This window comes from Sceloporus occidentalis, unplaced genomic scaffold (assembly GCF_023333645.1).
Source record: "Sceloporus occidentalis isolate IW3139 unplaced genomic scaffold, rSceOcc1.0.p SCAF_64, whole genome shotgun sequence".
Lineage (NCBI taxonomy): Eukaryota > Metazoa > Chordata > Lepidosauria > Squamata > Phrynosomatidae > Sceloporus > Sceloporus occidentalis.
In genome coordinates, this window is record NW_028317044.1 from 2826370 (window position 1) to 2847047 (window position 20678).

At 43.0% G+C, this 20678-nt stretch overlaps 2 protein-coding genes across 2 annotated transcripts in view; both read right to left on the bottom strand.

The window, feature by feature from the left end:
• The window catches only part of LOC149287117 (calcium/calmodulin-dependent protein kinase kinase 1-like), a 53889-nt gene extending 44062 nt beyond the window's left edge, over nt 1-9827 (bottom strand). Inside the window, exon 1 of the mRNA XM_089493282.1 lies at nt 9722-9827. The gene's annotated coding sequence lies outside the window, so the exon portion shown is untranslated. The remainder of the gene's footprint in view (nt 1-9721) is intronic.
• A 4070-nt stretch (nt 9828-13897) lies between these two features.
• The window catches only part of P2RX1 (purinergic receptor P2X 1), a 28584-nt gene continuing 21803 nt past the window's right edge, over nt 13898-20678 (bottom strand). Inside the window, exons 8-13 of the mRNA XM_089493422.1 lie at nt 19224-19354; nt 17765-17855; nt 17040-17105; nt 16183-16284; nt 15425-15494; nt 13898-14891 (exon numbers count right to left, since the gene is read on the bottom strand). Of these exons, the coding sequence (XP_089349548.1) occupies nt 14890-14891; nt 15425-15494; nt 16183-16284; nt 17040-17105; nt 17765-17855; nt 19224-19354 (462 nt within the window). The 3' untranslated portion in view covers nt 13898-14889. The remainder of the gene's footprint in view (nt 14892-15424; nt 15495-16182; nt 16285-17039; nt 17106-17764; nt 17856-19223; nt 19355-20678) is intronic.

The following is a 20678-nucleotide window of genomic DNA, read 5'->3' on the forward strand; positions in this document are numbered from 1 at the left end:
AGACTTCTCTGCCGTGGAGCTCACCAGACTACAAATCCCAGGATTCATAGGATGCAGATTTAAATGGAACCATAGGCCTGTTCCAGACTGCCAAAATAAAGCTGCTTTGGGTCTCTTTGGAGATACGCTATTTAAATGGTGCATGGGTCCTAAGAGGCCGGAAACTGCACCAAAGCTGCCCTCCAGTGCTTAGGAATGGAGTGTGGCTTTGGCACGACCTCTGGACTCTTAGGACCCAGGCATCTTTTAAATAGCATACCTCCAAAGAGACCCCAAGCAGCTTTATTTTGGCAGTCTGTAACAGGCCAAAGCTTTTTTCCCCCTCCTCTTCCATGGATGCTTTACTCCTCTCTCCACAGCATGGCAACTCCTATCATCCACCCGCAACCTCCTACTTGAAGTGTGTATTGAGTCCGAAGTATAATAAAGCTCAGGCTGGAGCTTGTAAAAGTAATCATTTGCAAACTCCAGCCTGAGCTTTAGTATACTTGGGACTCAATACACACTTCAAGTCTCTCCGAGGAGATCTAGTATTGTACAAGTAGACGCAGACGCACACAGCTTGGCCTGATGTTATCTTTTAAATATCAGTCTTTCTCTTCCGCAGATCACTTTTGAACAGGAGGCGTCGAGCTGGACAGAAATATCTCCCGTGTTGGAAAGAAAAGAGATATGCAAGCACTTGCGTTTGCCTCCTACGCCGCTTTTGTTCTATTCTGTTCGGGGAAATCTGGAGGATTTTCTCTCTCTCTCTGAAAAAGGCATTGTCGATTTCTGCAGAAAGACCCTTCAGGTTTTCATATGGAGAGCCACTCAGCGCTGCAAGCATGATAATGGATAAAACACATCGGTTTTCAGCATCGGTCTAAGGTTACTGAGCATGGAGAGCATAGGATCAAAATCCTGGAGAGGCTTTAGTGCGGTTGTCCAGTCCAACAGTTCCAGTGTAGGAAACCCGGAGTAACGGCCCAGCCTTTTCTAGAAGACGTCACCAAGGGTGAGTCCACCGTTCCACAAATTAAATGGCTTTGCAAGTGTACCTCTCATGCCAACTACAACACAACCGTGAACCATACATAGATCCTTGGCTGGCTAAGACTACAGATACAAATAGTTAAGATGTAGAGTCCAACTAGTCAATATGCTTAGCATGAGAGGTGAAAAGACATCTGTGCGTCAAGGCCTGTGCTTTTGCTCACCTATGTATTTCGTATTTAGCGTGCCTTGTTTTGTGGGTGGCCATTGGAAGGTAAACACAGGCTTAATTTGCAAGTCTGGCTGCTACAATATGTATCTTGGAGGAAATCACATAACATCAGAGGGACTATCGTGTGTACTTTCAAGGCATTTACGCTGACCCTAAGGTGAAGTTATCACAGGGCTATCTTTGTTCAGAGAAGGTTTGCCCTGAGGCTGAGAGAGTATGACTTGCCCAAGGCCACTGAGGAACCTAGTGAAATAAGTACATTTTTGCACCCAACCTTAAAAGGACCAGAGCTTGGCCTGATACTGAGTCTGGGTTTGCCTTTATTGCAACCAGGTTGCAAAGAGAGTGGAAAGTTCCTCCCTTGAACTACAACTCCCCAAATCCCCCAACCACTTGCTGGCTGGAGATCTTGGAAGTCAAGGCTCCCCCAAAAGATATCTTTTTAAGCTCCAAATGGGAGCAAGCGGTGGGGACAAGCTCCAGCAATCCGAGGTCAATTTTCCGCCGGCGGCACCTTCTGGAGAAAGACTTTTCTGCAAATATATACATGTTTTTCAAGCGTCGGCGACGTAATGGGGAACATGTGCATGGCGCGAGCGCATGTGTGCCTGCGTTTCACCCGCAGCTGCTCAAATCACAAGCAGCAAAGCTGCTTTCCGTCTTGTCAAAGCCAGGTGACTCCGCCGAGATAAGCCGTTTACGGCATTTATAGTTGTGTAAAGGGTTTATCTTGGCCGCCCCGTTCGGAAAGGCTGCTGCGTCTGGAAGGTCTCCTGGGCAAGATGCGCTGGCCAAGACGCTGCCAAGAGCACCAAAGGGAATTTGGACCGACGGGGCCTTTGCAAACTCAGCAAATAGCGTGCCAGCCATGCAACTCAGGACTGAAATCTATGCAGGCCTGGTTGCAATAGTGGAAAAGCTAGACTTAATATCAGGCAAAGCACAGTCCTGGAATCATGTTGACATCAATAATATAGGATGGAGCAAGCTTGTTTTCTGCTGCTCTAGAGAATAGGGCCCAGAGCAATGGATATATATCCATTGCTCTGGACCCTATTCTCTGGAGCAGCAGAAGACAAGCTTGCTCCCTCCTCAATATTACATCCCTTCCAATACTTATACAGGGCTATCATGTCACCTCTTAACCATCCTTACTCCAGCCTGAACATGTTCAAATGCTCTTTTTTGTGTGATAATGCAGGTACCTATCCCTATCCACCACCACCACCCCATGTTTATTTCTGGCTCTGGTTGCAAAGGCCTCATTCCCACTACCTTTTAAACCGGATCGCAAATCGGGTTGGACCGGTTTAAATTACCCTGGTTCACACTTAAACCAAATAGCTTTGGAGAAGGGGGCCATGCATTAGAACCATTTAACCCGCGTCTTTTTGACGCCGATTTTTCCCCGCACCTTTTTGGATAAACCGGTTCCACGCAAGTGCGAACCAGATGCAAATCGGAATCAACTTAAATTTGCCCTCCGGATAATAATAATAATAATAATAATAATAATAATAATAATAAACTGTTTATTTATCGCCCGCTTTTCCTTTGCAGATCAAAGGCTGGAGCGGGTCCATTTTGAACCGATTCATTCATCAGTGTGAACCACAAGTGGGTCATCTTACTTCATTTTGCAGCAAGGAAAAGCAATCGGGGCAAATGTGGTGCGAACCACGCTCCGCTGCAGAACCAATCCATTGATTCGGATCGCAGAGTGATTTATTTGTAAGTGGGGATGCGGCCGAAATTTCCATTGAAGAAGCAACGCCCAAGATGTGAACCAAAGGCATAGCTATAATTGAGAATATACTTTCCATCGCTAATCTATGCTGGGATGTTTTTGCCGTCTCCCAAGGGCTGTTGAACAAGTATGGTCCTGGGACCTTTTGCATTTCTATCGCTTTATTTCCCCTGCCAGGTGTATAAAGATCTGCCAAGGTATATAAAGATGTGCCAAATCAGATTGTACGCCGCGCCTTGGATGAAGGGGACTGAAATCTGCCAAACTTTCTGCCCGGTAAAACGTGTCTGTTTTTCGGATTGCCACGAGATCCTTTCCCACTTTGGCTGCGACAGACTATTATGTAATATCCCAGATATGCCTGCAAAGGGATTATAAAACAATAAAAGCCTATTGATGGATGCGCAGGGAGAAGTTATCTCAGATACAGACAAGGAAAGGGCAAAGCTTTCCCACACGGTCACGCAAAGCCATACATTGAATCAATCGTTAAATGGGGAAAGTGGTTAGTTGATTGGCACTTTGCTAACCATGAAGAACTGTCACTCAGCTGCAACTCTGTTCATCTGGGCCTGGGCCTGGAAATAATGCCTAACAACAACAACAACAACAACAATGAGTAATAGATGTTGCCATTATGGGGGACAGCAGAACTGAAGACAAAAACAAGGGACAAGAGTATGAAATATGAAGACCGACAACTGTGTCATGGTGAACCTGGACCTGGAAATAATGCCTAATAATAATAATAATAATAATAATAATAATAATAATGGATGATAGATGTTGCAATTATGGAGGACAGCAAAGTTAAAGACAAAAATGGGGAAAGTATTACAAAATATCAAGACCTACAAATTGAGATTCGGTGCCTCTAAGAAAAGAGGTTTCAAGGGTAATGTTCTGGGAGCAAATCCAAAGCCAAGTGGCAAAGCACCAAATGAAATAATCCTGGTTCGGTTATTTGACTACGACTCTGGAGACCAGGGTTCGATTTTCTGCTCGCCCATGAAACCCAGTAGCTTTGGGCAAGAAGCCACACTCTCTCAGCCTCAGGGGAAAGCAATGGCAATCTTCCTCTGAACACATCTTGCCAAGAAAACCCCATGATAGATCCGCCTTCGTGTCACCGTGAGTCGGAAATGACTGGAAGGCAGGCCCCACCAAAAGTCCCCTAACGCTTCCGATAAACCACAGCGTTTGGAGAAGGTTGGTGAGCTCAGATCCATATAAGTAGCTCTTTGCACGAAACTAGTATGTATCCCAAAGCCCAGATTTGGGAATCACAACCTAGGCATGCAATATTTATATATATATGTATGTGGCTGCGGGCCAACCTTTCCTTTGTCTGATTCTAGGTCTGAGATGAATCGACTGAGGATGATTCACCCGTCGTTGGACGACATGCTCCTGGCAGCCTTTGGACATCCATCATAATGTTGAAGCCGAGGGCTCCCTCTTCATCCAGAGCGCTGATGCATCTATGAACCGCAGGAACCAGCAGTTTCAATGCTGGAGAGGTTCACTATTGTCTGAAGAGAGAGTCCCTCGTTGTATGTAGTGTGTTCAGAGTCTCCCACTGAAGATCTGAAGATGTTTCTCCAAGCGGGCAACTTCTCAATAGGTCCTTGGAGGCACAATTTTTGCTCCAGGAACACATGGGCATGGCACAGTCTACCCAAAAAAAAGAAAAACTCAGAAAGACCAGACTTGGAAAACGGAGGAGTGAAGACAGGAGGAAGGAACGCCGAACCATCTTAGATATGCAGATGACAACATACTACTAGGAGAAAACGTCACGAAATTGCAAGTTGGCTCCAATTTATGGGACCTGTCCCGGGTTTTTCCTGGCAAGATTTATTCCAAGGAGGTTTGTCTTTCCTTTTAAGCCCAGAGAGTGTGACTTTGCCTAAGGTGACTTTATGAGGATTTGAGGTTTACACACAAACAGCTACATATATGTCTCCCATGCCATGTGCCTTTGAGTCCATGCTGACTGATGGCAACCCCTTCCTATGCTTTTCATTGAGACTGGAGGCTTCTTATTAGGGTTTTCTTTTAGCCATCTCTAGACAGGCTGCCTCGGCCGAGAACTAGACACCAATGAGATGTTTTGATATCTGTAAATAGTGCGGCATCATTTTACTACGGCGAGCGGCCTTCCAATACAGGCTGAGTCTCTCCAATCTAAAACGCTTGGCATTTGAAGCGCTTTGGATTTCGGAATACCTGTATTTGCACATATGAGATTATCGTGGAGATAGGACCCAAATCAAAATCACTTCATAGAATCGTAGGGTTGGAAGAGACCCCAAAAAGGGCCATCCAGTCCAACCCCATTCTGCCATGCAGGAACTCTCCATCAAAGCATCCCCATTGACAGATGGCCATCCAGCCTCTGTTTAAAGACCTCCAAGGAAGGAGACTCCATCCCTCTCCGTTTTCCACTGTCATGCAGCTCTTACTGTCAGGAAGTTCCTCTTAATGTTTAAGTGGAATATTTTTTCCTCTACTTTGCATCCATTGCTCCATTGGGTCCTATTCTCTGGAGCAGCAGAAAACAAGCTTAGGTACTCCCTCCTCAACATGGCATCCCTTCAATACTTAAACAGGGCCATCACATCATCTCTTAACTGTTGCTTCTCCAGGCTAAACATACCCAGCTCTCCAAGCCTTTCCTCATAAGGCATGGTTTCCAGACCCTTCACCATTTTAGTCGCCCTCCTTTGGACACGCTCCGGTTTCTTAATGTCCTTTTTAAATTGTGGTGCCCAGAACTGGACACAATATTCCAGGTGAGGCCTGACCAGAGCAGAATAGAGTGGCACTATTACTTCCCTTGATCTAGACACTATACTTCTATTGATGCAGCCTAGAATCGCATTGGCCTTGTTAGCTGCCGCATCACACTGCTGACTCATGTTCAACTTTATGGTCTACTTGGACTCCAAGATCCCTTTCACATGTAGTTTCATTCAGCCAGGTGTCCTCCATCCTATACCTGTGCATTTCGTTTTTCCACCCTAAGTGCAGTACCTTACAATTGAAATTGAAATTTATTTTGTTAGCTTTGGCTTGCAGTCTGTTTAATGAGACTTTAGCACACTACTACTTTCCTTGACCCGGACTAAAACCCGGAGCAGATTCTCCTTGTCGGAGCCAAGCAACCTTTTAAAAAAGTAAAGGGTTAAGCAGAGTGTCAACTATCTCAAATAATATTATTTTGGAGGGGCAGAAGCTATTTAGGGAACAGATGCGCGTAGGCCACAAACCGCCCTCGCGCCAGGAGACAAAAGCATTGTGCAACATGACAAAAAGTCTTTGTCGGCAATGCAGAAAGCAGAAAATTTGGGAACCTTCTTGCCTCGTATGCCTTGAACGATTCAACTCCCTCGACACCCACACAACACACACACACACACACACGCCTTTTGCAATGTGCCGTCGAGTCTGTTTTTTCATTCCAGGAAGCACTGGATCAACCAGTTTCTGGCGAGGCCGGGGAGCAGGTGGAAAACTCATTTCGAGGCTGTGCCAGATCATCAATTTTGAAAACGCACACAAGCGCACAGGCGCACACTCCCAAACACACCCAACCAACCGTCCCTTTGGGAGCGTCGCAAAGCCGCGGTGCGGAAAACAAGGAGCGACAGAGGACATTGGCGCCGTTGCAAAGAGACGTGGCACGCTGGAACAAGGGGAGGACTTCAGCTACAGTCCAGAAAATCAGAATTACTCTTCCGTTTTCAACATACACAACATACACACCCCAAAAAAGGAGCTAATGGGACTCCTCTCCGAAGGCGGTGCGATCGAGACAGAACATGTACTAAAGCACATGTACAGAACATGTACCAATATGTATTGTATTTAATTTGTTTTTTCAGAACGTAGCGCTATACAAATAAAGCATAATACTATTAATAATAATAATAATAATAATAATAGAAGGAATTTGGTTAAGTAATGGCAGACATTACTTAATAATACATGGTAATGCTACTACTACCAATAATAACAACAACAACAACAACAATAATAATAATAGAAGGAATTTGGTAAAGTAATGGCTGTCATTACTTAATAATACATAGTAATACTACTACTACTAATAATAATAATAGAAGGAATTTGGTAAAGAAATGGCAGAGATTACTTAATAATACATAGTAATACTACTACTACTACTAATAATAATAGAAGGAATTTGGTAAAGTAATGGTTGATATCCCATTCTGCTGTTGCAAGATCCAGAGTTAAAAGTATTGCAGTTTAAATCTAATTAAATCATGGCCGGCATCCATCATTTTTTTGTGGGTTTTCCAAGCTATGTGGCCATATTCTGGAAGAGTCCCTGTACCAGGATATTAATAATAATAATAATAATAATAATAATAATAATAATAGGTTCCTAGAGAAAACACTTCTCTAGGCATTTGTAGGCCCTCCAGCATGATTCTATGGTTAAAATCTGGCAGATGTTGACTCTAGAGTTGCACTGGAGGAGCTTCCGGAGGTTTTGGACTTCAACTCCCAGAAGCCTCAGCCAGCTTGGCCAACAGTCGGGGATTCTGGGAGCTGGAGTCCAAAACATCTGGAAGACTAAAGTTTGGGAATACTAATTTTATATTTCAGGACCCGATCGCTTTATATCAACAGCTTCTGAGACTGGTTGGATTGGATGATCTCTTGGGGTTTCCTCCTGTTCTATGATTCTATGACATCTGTTGTATGGGAAATCTCCTTTATTCGGTCCCACTGTTTTTCCCACCTCGAATCAGCGGTTCCCAAACTTTGGTCCTTTAGCTTTATTTTAGCTTTAGCTTCATTCTGCTCGCAGACACCGAAGAGAACACTTTATTCAGGAATTCTGGGAGCTGAAGTCCGAAACATCTGGAGGACCAAAGTTTGGGAGCCGCTGGTCTAGATGAAGGCACTGTTTGTCTGCGTCCGAACCCAAAAGGGTTTTGGTTCTGTTGGAAAATTTCATCTATACACACACACACATATTATGTATTTGAATTCTTCAAATTGTGCTTTTTTAGTTTTTATATTTAAATATTTCTAATATTTAATATATTTTTATATTTTAATATTTTAATTTTAAATTTATATTTTGCCATTTTCTGCCATTTTCTGTATGTATGTGTGTGTGTGTGTGTGTATACACACACACACACACACACAAATTTACACACACACATATGTATACATAAATTTAAAATATTTAAATATAAAATATATTAAATATTAAAAATATTTAAATATAAAAACTAAAAAAGCACAATTTAAAGAATTAAAATACATAATATATATATATATGTATGTGTGTGTATATATACACACACACATACATTTAGACACACATATATGTATACATAAATTTAAAATAATTAAATATAAAAAGATATTAAATATTAAAAATATTTAAATATATTTTTATATTTAAATATTTTAAATTTATGTATACATACAGTATGTGTGTGTGCCTAAATTTATGTGTATACACACACACACACACACACACACATATTATTATTATTAAATGTATTAAATGTATTAATATTAAATATTAAAAATATTTAAATATAAAAATAAAAAAACCAATTTAAAGAATTAAAACAGTGATAAATTAAAAATATAACCTGCTAAAATACTAACCATTAAAATGGGTATAGTCCAGCATTAAAAAAAAACCAGTCCTTCTCATCTTAAATCTAGGGAACCAACGTGAAGCGTCTGTGTTTCAGGCTAGGATTTTGGGTTTGCTCAGCCCTGGAAAGACTGGGAAAGTCACACTCTCTCAGCCCCAGAGGAACACACCTCTTTGGGACCAGTCTTGCCCTAGAAGGATTTGCTGCTGCTGCTGCTGCTGTTCTTCCAGTTGCTTCTGAGCCCAAGGAGAAGCCAGGTTCAGCACCTTGGAGAGCTCCCTTGACAAGTCAACCTCGGACCCAGAGTGGATTTCCTGCTCAGTTCGGTCAGAGCCACTCTCTGGAGATCCATCTCCTGGGAACGTTTTCCCCAGTAATAATAATTAAAATTAATTAATTAATTAATAATATAAATAAATAAATTTAAAATCTAAGATCTCATCTCTTATTTAATGCTTGTGAGCTTGTGTGTTCTTGTCTGAAATTAGTTTGGTTTTGTTTGTTTGCCTTGGTGTAATTATTTGTCTTTATCTCTAATAAACTAATAATAAAATAAATAATAATAATAACAACATAATAATAACATAAATATAAAATAATTAAATAATTAAAAATAAAATTAATAAAAATAAATAATAAATAATAAAATATTATAAATAATAATAAAATTAGTAATAAAAATAAAATAATAAATAAAAATGAAATAAAACACAATAATAGAATTAATAAGTTACAATAAATAATAACATAATAACAATAAATAAAATAAATAATATAATAAAATAAACAACAACAATAAAATAATAAAATAAAATAAATAACATGATAATAATAATAATATAAGTTAAAATAAATAATAAAATAATAATAAATAAAATAGTAACATAAAACCCATGAGCCTGAGTGTTGGGACCCTGACTCTGGAGACCAGGGTCCGACTCCAGACTCAACCCTGGAACCCCCCTGGGTGACCTTGGCCAAGCCACACTCTCTCAGCCTCAGCCTGCCATGACATGCAGGGGTTGCCACAGACCACAGACCCTTGCAACCAAAGCACCCTTAAAGTTGTTGCAAAGGAGGGATGCCACAAAAAGGAGGAAAGCAAGCCCTTACCTTCCCTTGCAGCAAGGCAGATCCCTCCAGATCTAGCTGCCTCGGAGCCTCATAGAATGCTCCTTCCTTCCTTAAAGCCCGCCTGGCTCTGCTCTGGCTGCTGCGCTCCCCTTGCCAAGCCTTTGCCTCCCTCCCGGGTCGAACCCGCCCCAAAAGGCCAGTGCGGACGCGCCTTCTCTCCGCTTGCGAAACTAATGCCAAGGCAACCTCCAATCACCTGCTCCCTAATTCACCCCTTTCCCGGGCCATTTTTGTGAACGGCGCCGCGATTGGTGCACAGCTTCCCTCTTGTCTCAACTTCTCCGATTCTGATTGGGTGGAATCCTCACGCTGCCCTGTGATTGGTCGGTCCCTGGAAGGGGCGGCTAGGCTCGCTCGCTCTAGCTTCATTCTGCTCTCAGACACCGAAGAGAACGCTTTGTCCTTTGGCTTGTCTTGTTTGGCTTGCTTGCATTCAACCGACGCCGTTCAAAACAAAGCATTGCCATTAAACTGTTTACAGTAAAGAAATCAATTCACTGCGTGGCGATATATGTTACTTATTACTTTTGGTTGGCGGGTGCAACATTTAATTGCATTTTATTGTTTACATGGTAATAGATTTCATTTTTAATTTATTTATGTTATTCATTATTTTATTTATTTATTTGCAACATTTATTTCATTTCTTATTTACTTAATTGGTGGGTGCAACATTTAATTTATTTATTATTAACGTGTGTGTGTACACACACATATACATACACACACATACATATAGGGTTGGCATGGCCCTCCTCTGAGGCTGAGAGAGTGTGACCTGTGAGTGTATGTAACTGTGTATATAGAATTATGTTATGTGTGTGCGTGTGCATACATACATGTACACACAGACACACAGATATACATAATGTTCTTGTTGAATGGAGGACTGAAGGGCATGATATATATACCATCTATTGTATGCAGTTGATAGAGTATGTGAATATGTGATTGATAGACTATATGATTGATAGAATATGTGAATGGTAGAATATGTGATTAATAGAATTGAGTATCAGTCACATAATCTGCCAATCACATATATGCACACGTCATTTACATTTCATTCACTTATCTATTTATTTATCTGCCTATCCATCTATCTCTTTATCATTTGTCATCTATCAATATATCGTCTATCTGTTTATCATCTATCTTCCATCTTTTATCTATCCATCTATCTTTTATCTATCCACTTATCATCTAACTTTCATCTCTATCTACCTACCTATCTATCTACTTACCTTTCATCTGTCCGTCAGATGCAGTTATGGCAAGGCCTCTGTGGCCACAATCCTGTGAAGTCCTGGGATGCATAGTGTCCTGGCGCAACCGAGAAAAGAAACCGAACTCTCTTACGAAGCTACAAATCCCGGGATGCCTTCAGAAGGAACCAGGAACCAAAGCAGCACACCTGCGTAGTGTGAACAGGTGCCAGGTGCAAACCCTGGCAAGACGGGTGCTGTGTGTGTGTTGTGTGTTGGCAGGCAAGAAATGAAGCGACACATGGCTTGCGTTTGCAAGGGATCACAGACTCCTCCAGACGTTTTTTAAGACGCCAAGCATTCTGTGCAAATGAGACCTAAATTTTCCCGAAACAATCCCTTTCCCTCTCTATAAGGTTGCCCTTAGCATGCAATGAATTCTTCAGCGATGCAGTGATGTCTCAGACTTGGGTTTCTGGAGGCGCAAATGGGAGCGCCGTCGCTTTTTCTCATTCATTCATTCAGTCATTCATTCATTCACCTTTTCCATTTTCTCCTCTCTCCGGATGACTCATTTGCAGACTCCTTTTTCACTTTGGACGGTCTCTGGAAAAATGATCCCGATTTGGACGATGAGCCCGCTTCGACAAACACACAAACACACAACGGCACGACGAGGCCGGGAAATAGAAATACGGACTCCGGATAGGCAGGTAAGGCCCATCTGCAAAACGGGACGACCTTGATTTTGGAGACCGGAGCCTCCCCATCCTATACCCTCCAGCCTTTCACAAAGGCATTTCTGCAACTGAGCTGTGAAACACAGTTTTAGAAACCCACATCTGTGAAATCAGTATGTGATCTTGTGGCACCTTTGAGACTCAATGGAAGACAGAAATTGGCAGCGCATGTGCTTTCCAACACCTTGCAGGTCCGTATCTCAAAGGTTCGCAACCTACATCTCACATATGGCTATACACACACACACACACACACACACACACACACAATATGGCTATTATACCTATATATTGTCCATATATCAAAGTCTGATTTTACAGATTAACGCGGTTATTGAACTTTGCTATATGGTTGTGTGTGTGTGTGTGTGTGTGTGTGTGTGTGTGTGTGTGTATGTATATACACACACACACAATATGGCTATATATATACCTATATGTTGTCCATATAACAAAGTCTGATTTTATTAACACGGTTATTGGATTTTGCTATATGGCTAATACACACACACACACACACATACACACACACTATATGTCTATATACACATATATATGTGTGTGTTGGCCATATCGCAAAGTCCAATAACGTCAATGACCGATACAACCACAACGACAGGTGAGATGTCAATTGTGGACTTTGCAATATGGCCAACATATACAGTGTGTGTGTGTGTGTGTGTGTGTAATATATAGCTATGTAGCAAAGTCCAGTAACATCCACAATCCACCAAACAGTGATCCCTTTCTTGGACCAACCAAGAAGCACAAAACCCACGTTGCAAGCTTTCGAAGCTCCTCTGGCTTCTTCATCAGGCAAAGGGGTCACAAACCCTACAAGAGAGAGAAAGATTGAAGATCTTAGTCCTAGGCCTGCATTTTGCTGTTGTCGTTTTCCGTTCGGATGGCATGGCCAAGTGGGAGATTCTCAAAGTCCAGGAAATTTAACATCCGTTTCAAATACCCCTCCGTACCATCTGAACCGAGAGCAAAAACGGCAAAACGCAAACCTATAGGACCAACATACGAAAGCTCCAGCTGCCAACTTCTCCCTTTCCGTGAGTCTCAAAGGTGCAACAAGATCTCTCTACACACTGATTCTACAGACTAACGTGGCTATCTCTTTCCTTAAAATTAAATTAAAACACACCACAAAAGCAAACGCCTACAAACCCACGGATAGCATAGGGAACAGACGAAGTAAAGGACTGGCACGTATTAATGCAAGACGTTTGGGAGATTTGATCGTGTCGTTTTCCTGCTGCCGACTTTGACACGTATGTCTTTTTAAAGATATCAATCCCTATATGAAGTTGATAGATTTGGGTTTGAATGGGTTTGTATATATATCTTTGACTTCTAACACCTTAATAATTTCAACTCTAGTCGTTCCCATGAAGGTGTCGCTTCTTGGCGGACGTGTTTTCTGGATATGAAGGTACCGCATTACAAGGGAACCCTAAAGAGAGACCCCTCCGTACCCTCTTGAACCGAGAACAAAAAACCACAAAACGCAGGCCTAGGACTAACATTTTCCATTTTTATTCCTGTCTGGTTTTAAACACTTTTCCTAATGAACGCTTGCGGCGTGTATATTGTGCATTTTGGTTGTCCCAATAAAGGCATCGCTGTTTGGTAGATTTCGGATGCTGTCGGGCATCATTCCCCTTTAAAACATTTGAAAGCAGGTTTTCAGCACTGATCTATTGCAAATGCTCTTACCGCTCTCTCCTGGGCAGTCCCTAGTACTGCAAGAAGGAAGACATTTGCATGACCAAACGGTTCAGGATGATGGAATTGTAGTCCAAAAACACCTCTCAGAACTGCCAGTGCCCACCGTAGGAGACCCTTTGGCTTCCAATTCCCTTTGGCTTCCAATTCCTATTCCCTTTGCAGGAATGGATGCTGATCCTTGGCCAAGCAGTTGCTTGTTAGTTGCCACCAGATCTTGGAAAAGTGACCTTATTTTTGGATGCTTAATCCCCGAATCCTTGCTGAATGTACGATTCTGGGATTTGTGATCCCAAAAAGTCGCTTTTCCAATCTCCGACGGCCGCCCAACCAATACATTTCTTGCTAAATCCATGGCAATGTGGGTTCCTTTGGATAGACTCTGGATGCTACTAATTGTAGAAGACATTAGATACTACTAAAGGGAATAACTGACCAAAGCGAGATGAGGTAGTACCAAAAAGTAGAGTTTTATTGCTCTCTTGTTTTCTCTCCGATGTCCCGCCCGCCCTTACACACCCCAAAATAAAACCTATTATTTCAAAATCTCTCTTCGACAGCCACACTTTCCCCTGGATTCGTGCAACAGGAACACTTGTTGGTAGAAAAGGATTGCAGGAGGTAGTGAAGAACGGGTGCGAAAGGCTGTGTTTGTGTGTATATGTGTGCGCGAACCCTTCGGTCCCAAGGGTCTGCCCGCGCATGCTAGCGGACAGCCGTGCCCATGTTTCAGGGAGAAAATCATATTGCATTTTTGAAGGCACTGGCACCGCCTCAAAGGAATGGTCCTCATGCCCACCGCCGAGGATTATAAATCAGGGCCAAATTTGAACTGGTTCGCCATTTTCCCCATAGCAAGTAAAGCATTAGTTGGCTGGGTTTGCAACACGACTGGAGGAATTTCCCACTTTCGGCAACGTCGGCTTAGATGGGAATCGTGAAGACCTCCATCCCTTTCCCACAAATGCCTCGTACTCCATGCTCTGCAATCCCTTCCAGATCTCAAATTTTGCAATCCCTTCCAGACTTGTCTTTCAACGGAGGACAAGATGGCGACCCAAACGTCCCGCGTACGGAAGTGAACCCAACCAATAGTAGTACCTCAGTCCAACAGTGGTGAAGGATCGGTATCTTCTCTCATATCTAGGGGAAGTAGGATAGTTTAGTGAAGGTACAGGATAGTCCATGCGGCACCCGCAGCTCTGTCCGCCAATTCCTCACCGTCGTTCCCCACTTGAGGCCATCGCCTCACTCCGGCACACAATAGGACCGCCATCTAAAATATGCATTGACTGTGGTGCCATCCCAGCGCACTGTGCTAAAAAACATGGAAGGGTTCGGTCAAGATGCCCTTCTCCAAGGGGTGTGTAAGGCGTTGCACGGGGAAAAGGTGATCCGTCCCGGAGATCGATGGCAGCATGTTCGGGAAGAAGGGAGAGGAAACAGCATTGGTGTGCGGCGCAAGAAGTGATCCTGCAAGGAGAGAAGAAACGAGAAATGGAGAGGGGAGATTGCTTAAAGCAAAATCTACTATTCGTAGAATCATGGAGTTGGAAGAGAGCGCAAAGGTAATCCAGCACAACCCCATTCTGCCATGCAGGGATACACAATCCAAGCACCTCCGACAAATGGACATCCAACCTCCGTTTGAAAACCTCCAAGGAGGTTAAAAACAACAGCACATGAAAGGTAGAGAAACTGTAGGAGGATTTTGGAAGGGAAATGGAGATGGCAAATAAGAGGGACAAGAACGATATACTTGACATATGAAAATAAGGAATACCCTTCTTCATCCTGGAATTGTTTTGTTGTCGTGGTAGATGCTAGTGATACTGTGTTTTTGATATATGGACTATACCTACTGTATGATGACAAGGATGTAGGATGATCTGGATGTACTATTTTAAATCTTAAATTGTTTCATAACATTAAAAGAACATAAAAAACCCCGAAACAACAACATCACGGGTATTTTAAACATCCTTAAAATTGGTCTTCCAACTTACAATTTCCTTGAGGCCCCTTTTCCTTCCCTTGCAAGTTGTACATGAAGGAGCTGTCGGCGTCCTCTTTTTCCTAAGGATGCATTCAAAAACATACTTAAATCAACAAAACAAGAGATGCAACCTGGTTATCCGTGACAGTTAAAGATGTCTCAGGCTGAATCTGCACTGCAAAAATAATGCAGTTTGATACCGCTTTAACAGCCACGGCTCAGTGTTATGGAGTCATAGCGTTTATAGTTCGTTGCGGCACCAGAGCTCTCTGACAGAGAAGGATTAATATTCCACATAGCTACAAATCCTAGGATTCAACAGCATTGAGCCGTGGCTGTTAAAGTGGCGTCAAACTGCGTTATTTCGGTAGTGCATACAGCAGGAGAAGTTTAACCTTTGCAAGAGCATTTTTCAGTGCAGAATAGAATGGCTTTAAGAGGGGAGTCCTATTGATTAATGCATTGAATCTATTACAGAATAAGGTGAATGCACTGAACCTACAACAGTCAAGATGTAGGTAAATCTATTATTATTTCTATCATTTCTACAGTGCGGATGCACCCTTCGCCAAGGTTTCTCGGCCCTCGAGAAACACATTTGGACCATTTTCCCAGGAGTATTTCCAAATATCCTTTCCATCTCTACATCGGAGGAGGTGCTCCAACGTATTTCTGTGCCAAATACTCGGATTATTTGTGTCTTTTAGGTGTTTGGGAGACAGGAGGTGCCTTGCCACGCCGAAGGGGAAGACATAGCATCGTACTCACAGGTGGGATAGTGTCCTGTTGTGCGTACTTGAACTTCTTCTGCTTGTAGTAGTCCCGGTTGGATAGGAAATTCAGCAGGAGCACATCGCAAACTACAGAGGCCTAACAAAAGTCAAAGAGAGGAGAAACCAAGAGGGAGAGATCGTCTTGACTCTAGCGAACATCCATACGAACGCACTACATACCCCTGGCTAGGCGGGTGATGTGTCCTATTCTATAGAGTGCCATCTTTTATTTAGCGGGCAGAGGACAGTCCTCTATTTATGTTGTTGTGTGTCTCCAAGTCGTTTCCAACTTACGGAGAACCTATTGTGGGGTTTTCGTGGCAACGTTGGGTTGTTCAAACATTGACATTGCCATCATCGGAGGCTGAGCGCGTCGCAACTTGCTCAACGTCAGCCAGTGGTTGAGACGGGATTTGAACCCTGGTCTCCAGAGTCCTAGTCCAATGCTCAAACCACTACCCCTCTATCTATAGTGGCCCTGTATCCGACAGCCCAGTTTTGAGACACAGGTAAAGATTGATCCGACAGCTGTCAGTCAACAACAGATCGACTACACATCCGCTTGGTCAAAGTATTCTCCATGATTATGTTTTGGAGACCAGATTTAAATTTAGATGTTGTACATTTAAATTTGCACAAGCACATTTTATCAAAACCGGCACACTCTGTTTTTGGTGATGTGCGTAAGAGTGTGGCTGGAGAGCCATGTTGCGTAAGGGTTTGAGCGTTGGATAGGACTCTGGAAATCGGTGTTTGGTTCATCTCGGTCCAACATGGAATAACTGCATTCTGGTCCAGGAAGATGCGACCACCTACTTTTGGGAAGATAGAGGAGAAAACCAGAAAACTTACTACGCCGAAGATGCCGATCCCAGAACCGATGGTAGTCATGGTTGGGATGATGTCAAATTTTCCTGCCTGGATAGGAAGAAAAGACGACAAAGCGAAGATGGGAAGGAGTGTATTGGAACAACTTTTGCTATCAATGATCAGAAATCAATCCATCAATCAATGAAATCAAGTCTTTTAGCAGAGTTAATGGCCACCAACACTGGTTTCCTTTCGGCACCAATTCAAGAGATGGCCTTTTTATCAAAGCCCTTGAGGGACCCTAGTTTATTTTTAAACACAAATTTAATGAATGAATGAATTTATTACCGCATGCAGCCAGCATAAAATAATAAAATGGTTACAAAAATTACCTTACATCCAGTTAGAAACATTTATAATCCAGCATATGATATAAACATTATATTCCAGCATATCAAATATGTTGCATGAGTACATACAAATGTTAAGGATAAAATTCTGAGCCGTGTTCCTGGAAGGATTTAGGAATACACTATTGAAATAATGCAGCTTGACACCACTCTAACTGCCATGGCTCCATCCCCGAGAATCCTGGGATTTGTAGTTTTGAGAGGCGCCGGCACTCTTTCGCAAGCTCCCAGCCATCTCTTTCCACAGTTTCACGGGGCAGGTAGAGTCATAAATCTCACCTATGTCCGTCAAGAGGAGCATCCCGCTCCAGCCTGAGAAAACCCCGTGTACAATTCCTCCGCAAAGCAAGCATTTACCTTTCCGTTCACCAGGATGTCAAAGCGGATGCCGAACACCTTGTAGAGGTTCCTGAGGTCCCTTCCGTTTTCTCTGTAGTATCTGGCGTGCCTTTCGAAACAAAGAGAGAAATGTCAGAAGGAATGTCCTGGCCATGAGAGTGGTTCAATCATGGATCCAATTCCCGACGGAGGTAAATCCTAGAGTTGGAAGAGACCCCAAGGGCCATCCAGTCCAACCCCATTCTGCCATGCAGGAACTCTCAAAGCATCCCCATTGACAGATGGTCATCCAGCCTCTGCTTAAAGACCTCCAAAGGAGGAGACTCTGAGACTGTCAAGAAGTTGGACTGGATGGCCCTTGTGGTCCCTTCCAACTCTATGGTTCTACGATTCTCCTGATTATATGTTCCCAGGATATTATAGGTATTAAGATAATAATTGGTTAGATGTTTCATGGGAATGACGGAGGAACAGGTTCAATAGCTAGACAGTAAAAATTACGACAAAGACAGTCAAAGGTATCCTTCAAGGCTGCATCCATGTTGGAGAGTAAAGAAGTCGTTGGTTTTAAATGCACAATTTATGTTGGAATGTCAGATGTTTTGAATGGGAAATGCACCTGGAACGTGTATGTATGTGCGTTTATATGTGTGTATATTAAAAAAGAAGAAGTCCCTGGACAAAAAGCATCTGGTTCCGTAGGAGACGTCACAGTTGTGTAAGACGCCAAGAGGATTCTGGCCCTTGTATCCTTCCTATCTGAGAATTGTTGGCGGTAAGAAGGCATGGCCTCCTCTATTCAGACAACAGGACCATCACTGGCTTCATCCAAAGATCTACAGTAGCTAAAACCCAACCACTTGGCATTGAGTTGGAAAGGGAAACCATCTCCCAAGGAAGTGTTGCGATTGAAACAGCTCACAATCCAAAGATATAGCCGAGTCAGTCTGTAGGTTCAGGATGTAGAGAGATCTTGTAGCACCTTTGAGACTAACGGAAATAAAAAAGTTGGCAGCATGAGCTTTTGTAGACTTCATCTGAGGAAGGAGGCTTTAGTCTACGAAAGCTCATGCTGCCAACCTCTTCATTGCAGTTAGTCTCAAAGGCGCTACAAGATCTCTCTCTGCTGATGAAGCTGCACCAAAGAAAAGGGAAGACATATCTACCCACCATTTTATTATTACTTGCGTCATCTGCAGCTGGCATCTTCCTGACGTTTCTTCCTGACGTTTCGCCGACATCTGTGGCTGGCATCTTCAGAGAATGCTGGCATAGAAGAGAGTGGGGTACATTCTCTGAAGATACTGAAGCCACAGATGCTGGTGAAACGTCAGGAATAAACTCTTCTAGAACATGGCCACAGAACCCTGAAAACCCACAAAAATCTATGGATGCTGGCCATGAAAGCCTTCAACTTCACATTACAATAATAATGTCCAAAGGAAGAGAAAGGTGTGCGTAAGCTCAGCCACCCTACCTGAAATTGAAGCCCGGAGAGATGTTGTTGTCTTCGTTGTAAAGCCCATGAAACTGGTAAACAGGGACGCAGTATCTCACGGGCCAGTCCAGGTCACAGTCCCAACTGATGGTGATGCCTACAACGCCTCCCTGAAAAAGCAAAAGGGAACGTCTGTCTTGGAGAGATCGCTTGGATCTTTATCAGTTCGTGGATCACTACTTGGTAGCTACTGAATTCAAAGACATGGCCATGTTAGTCTGTGGAATCAGTATGCACTTGTCGCACCTTTGAGACTCACTGAAAGAAAGAAGTTGGCGGCATGAGCTTTCGTAGACTTCACTGTACTTCCTCAGATGCATATAAAGTTGGTCCTCCTTAGCCATGGATCCAAGCATCCATAGCTTGATAATATTTTTTTTAAAGTATAGATTCCAAATAGCAAACCTTGATTTTGCCTTTTTATATACTGGGCACCATTTTGCTGTGCCATTGTATTTAATGGGACTTGAGCATCCGTGGATTTTGTTATCCACAGGGGTCCTGGAACCAAACCCTAGCGGAAAACAAGGGTCCATTGTAGTGGAGTGGAAACCAGGACATACATACATACATATATATATATATATATATATATACGCCATTGGTATAGGGCTATTGAGTTTTGGTTAAAAATGTGAGTGGAGGTAGGGACATTCTCTATTAAAACCATGGCGCTAGTCTAGAATAACGGTTAAAGCATGGTAAGCAAAGTGAAGGTGCCAACCACAGATGCCGGCGAAACGTCAGGAAGAAGTTATTCTAGAACATGGGGACATAGCCCGAAAAACCCACAAAAAACTATGGATGCCGGCCATGAAAGCCTTCAACTTCGTATTGGACTGATTCACGAAACACACCGACTAAAATCATGGGCCCAGTAACTCTTTCTTGGTTTGACATATCTCCCTGGGTCGTTGTAAGGAACAATGTGGAGAAAGACAGCCACCTATGTCACCTTGAGTTAACCAGAGATACCATGCCACCTGTGCCACCTTGAGTTAACCAGAGATACCATGCCACCTGTGCCACCTTGAGTTAACCAGAGATACCATGCCACCTGTGCCACCTTGAGTTAACCAGAGATACCATGCCACCTGTGCCACCTTGAGTTAACCAGAGATACCATGCCACCTGTGCCACCTTGAGTTAACCAGAGATACCATGCCACCTGTGCCACCTTGAGTTAACCAGAGATACCATGCCACCTGTGCCACCTTGAGTTAACCAGAGATACCATGCCACCTGTGCCACCTTGAGTTAACCAGAGATACCATGCCACCTGTGCCACCTTGAGTTAACCAGAGATACCATGCCACCTATGCCACCATGAGTTAACCAGAGATATAATGCAACAAATCCAAACTACAGCTGGCCCTTGGTATCTGTTGGGGTTTGGGTCCAGGACCCTCCATGGGTAGCAATCTCCATGGATGC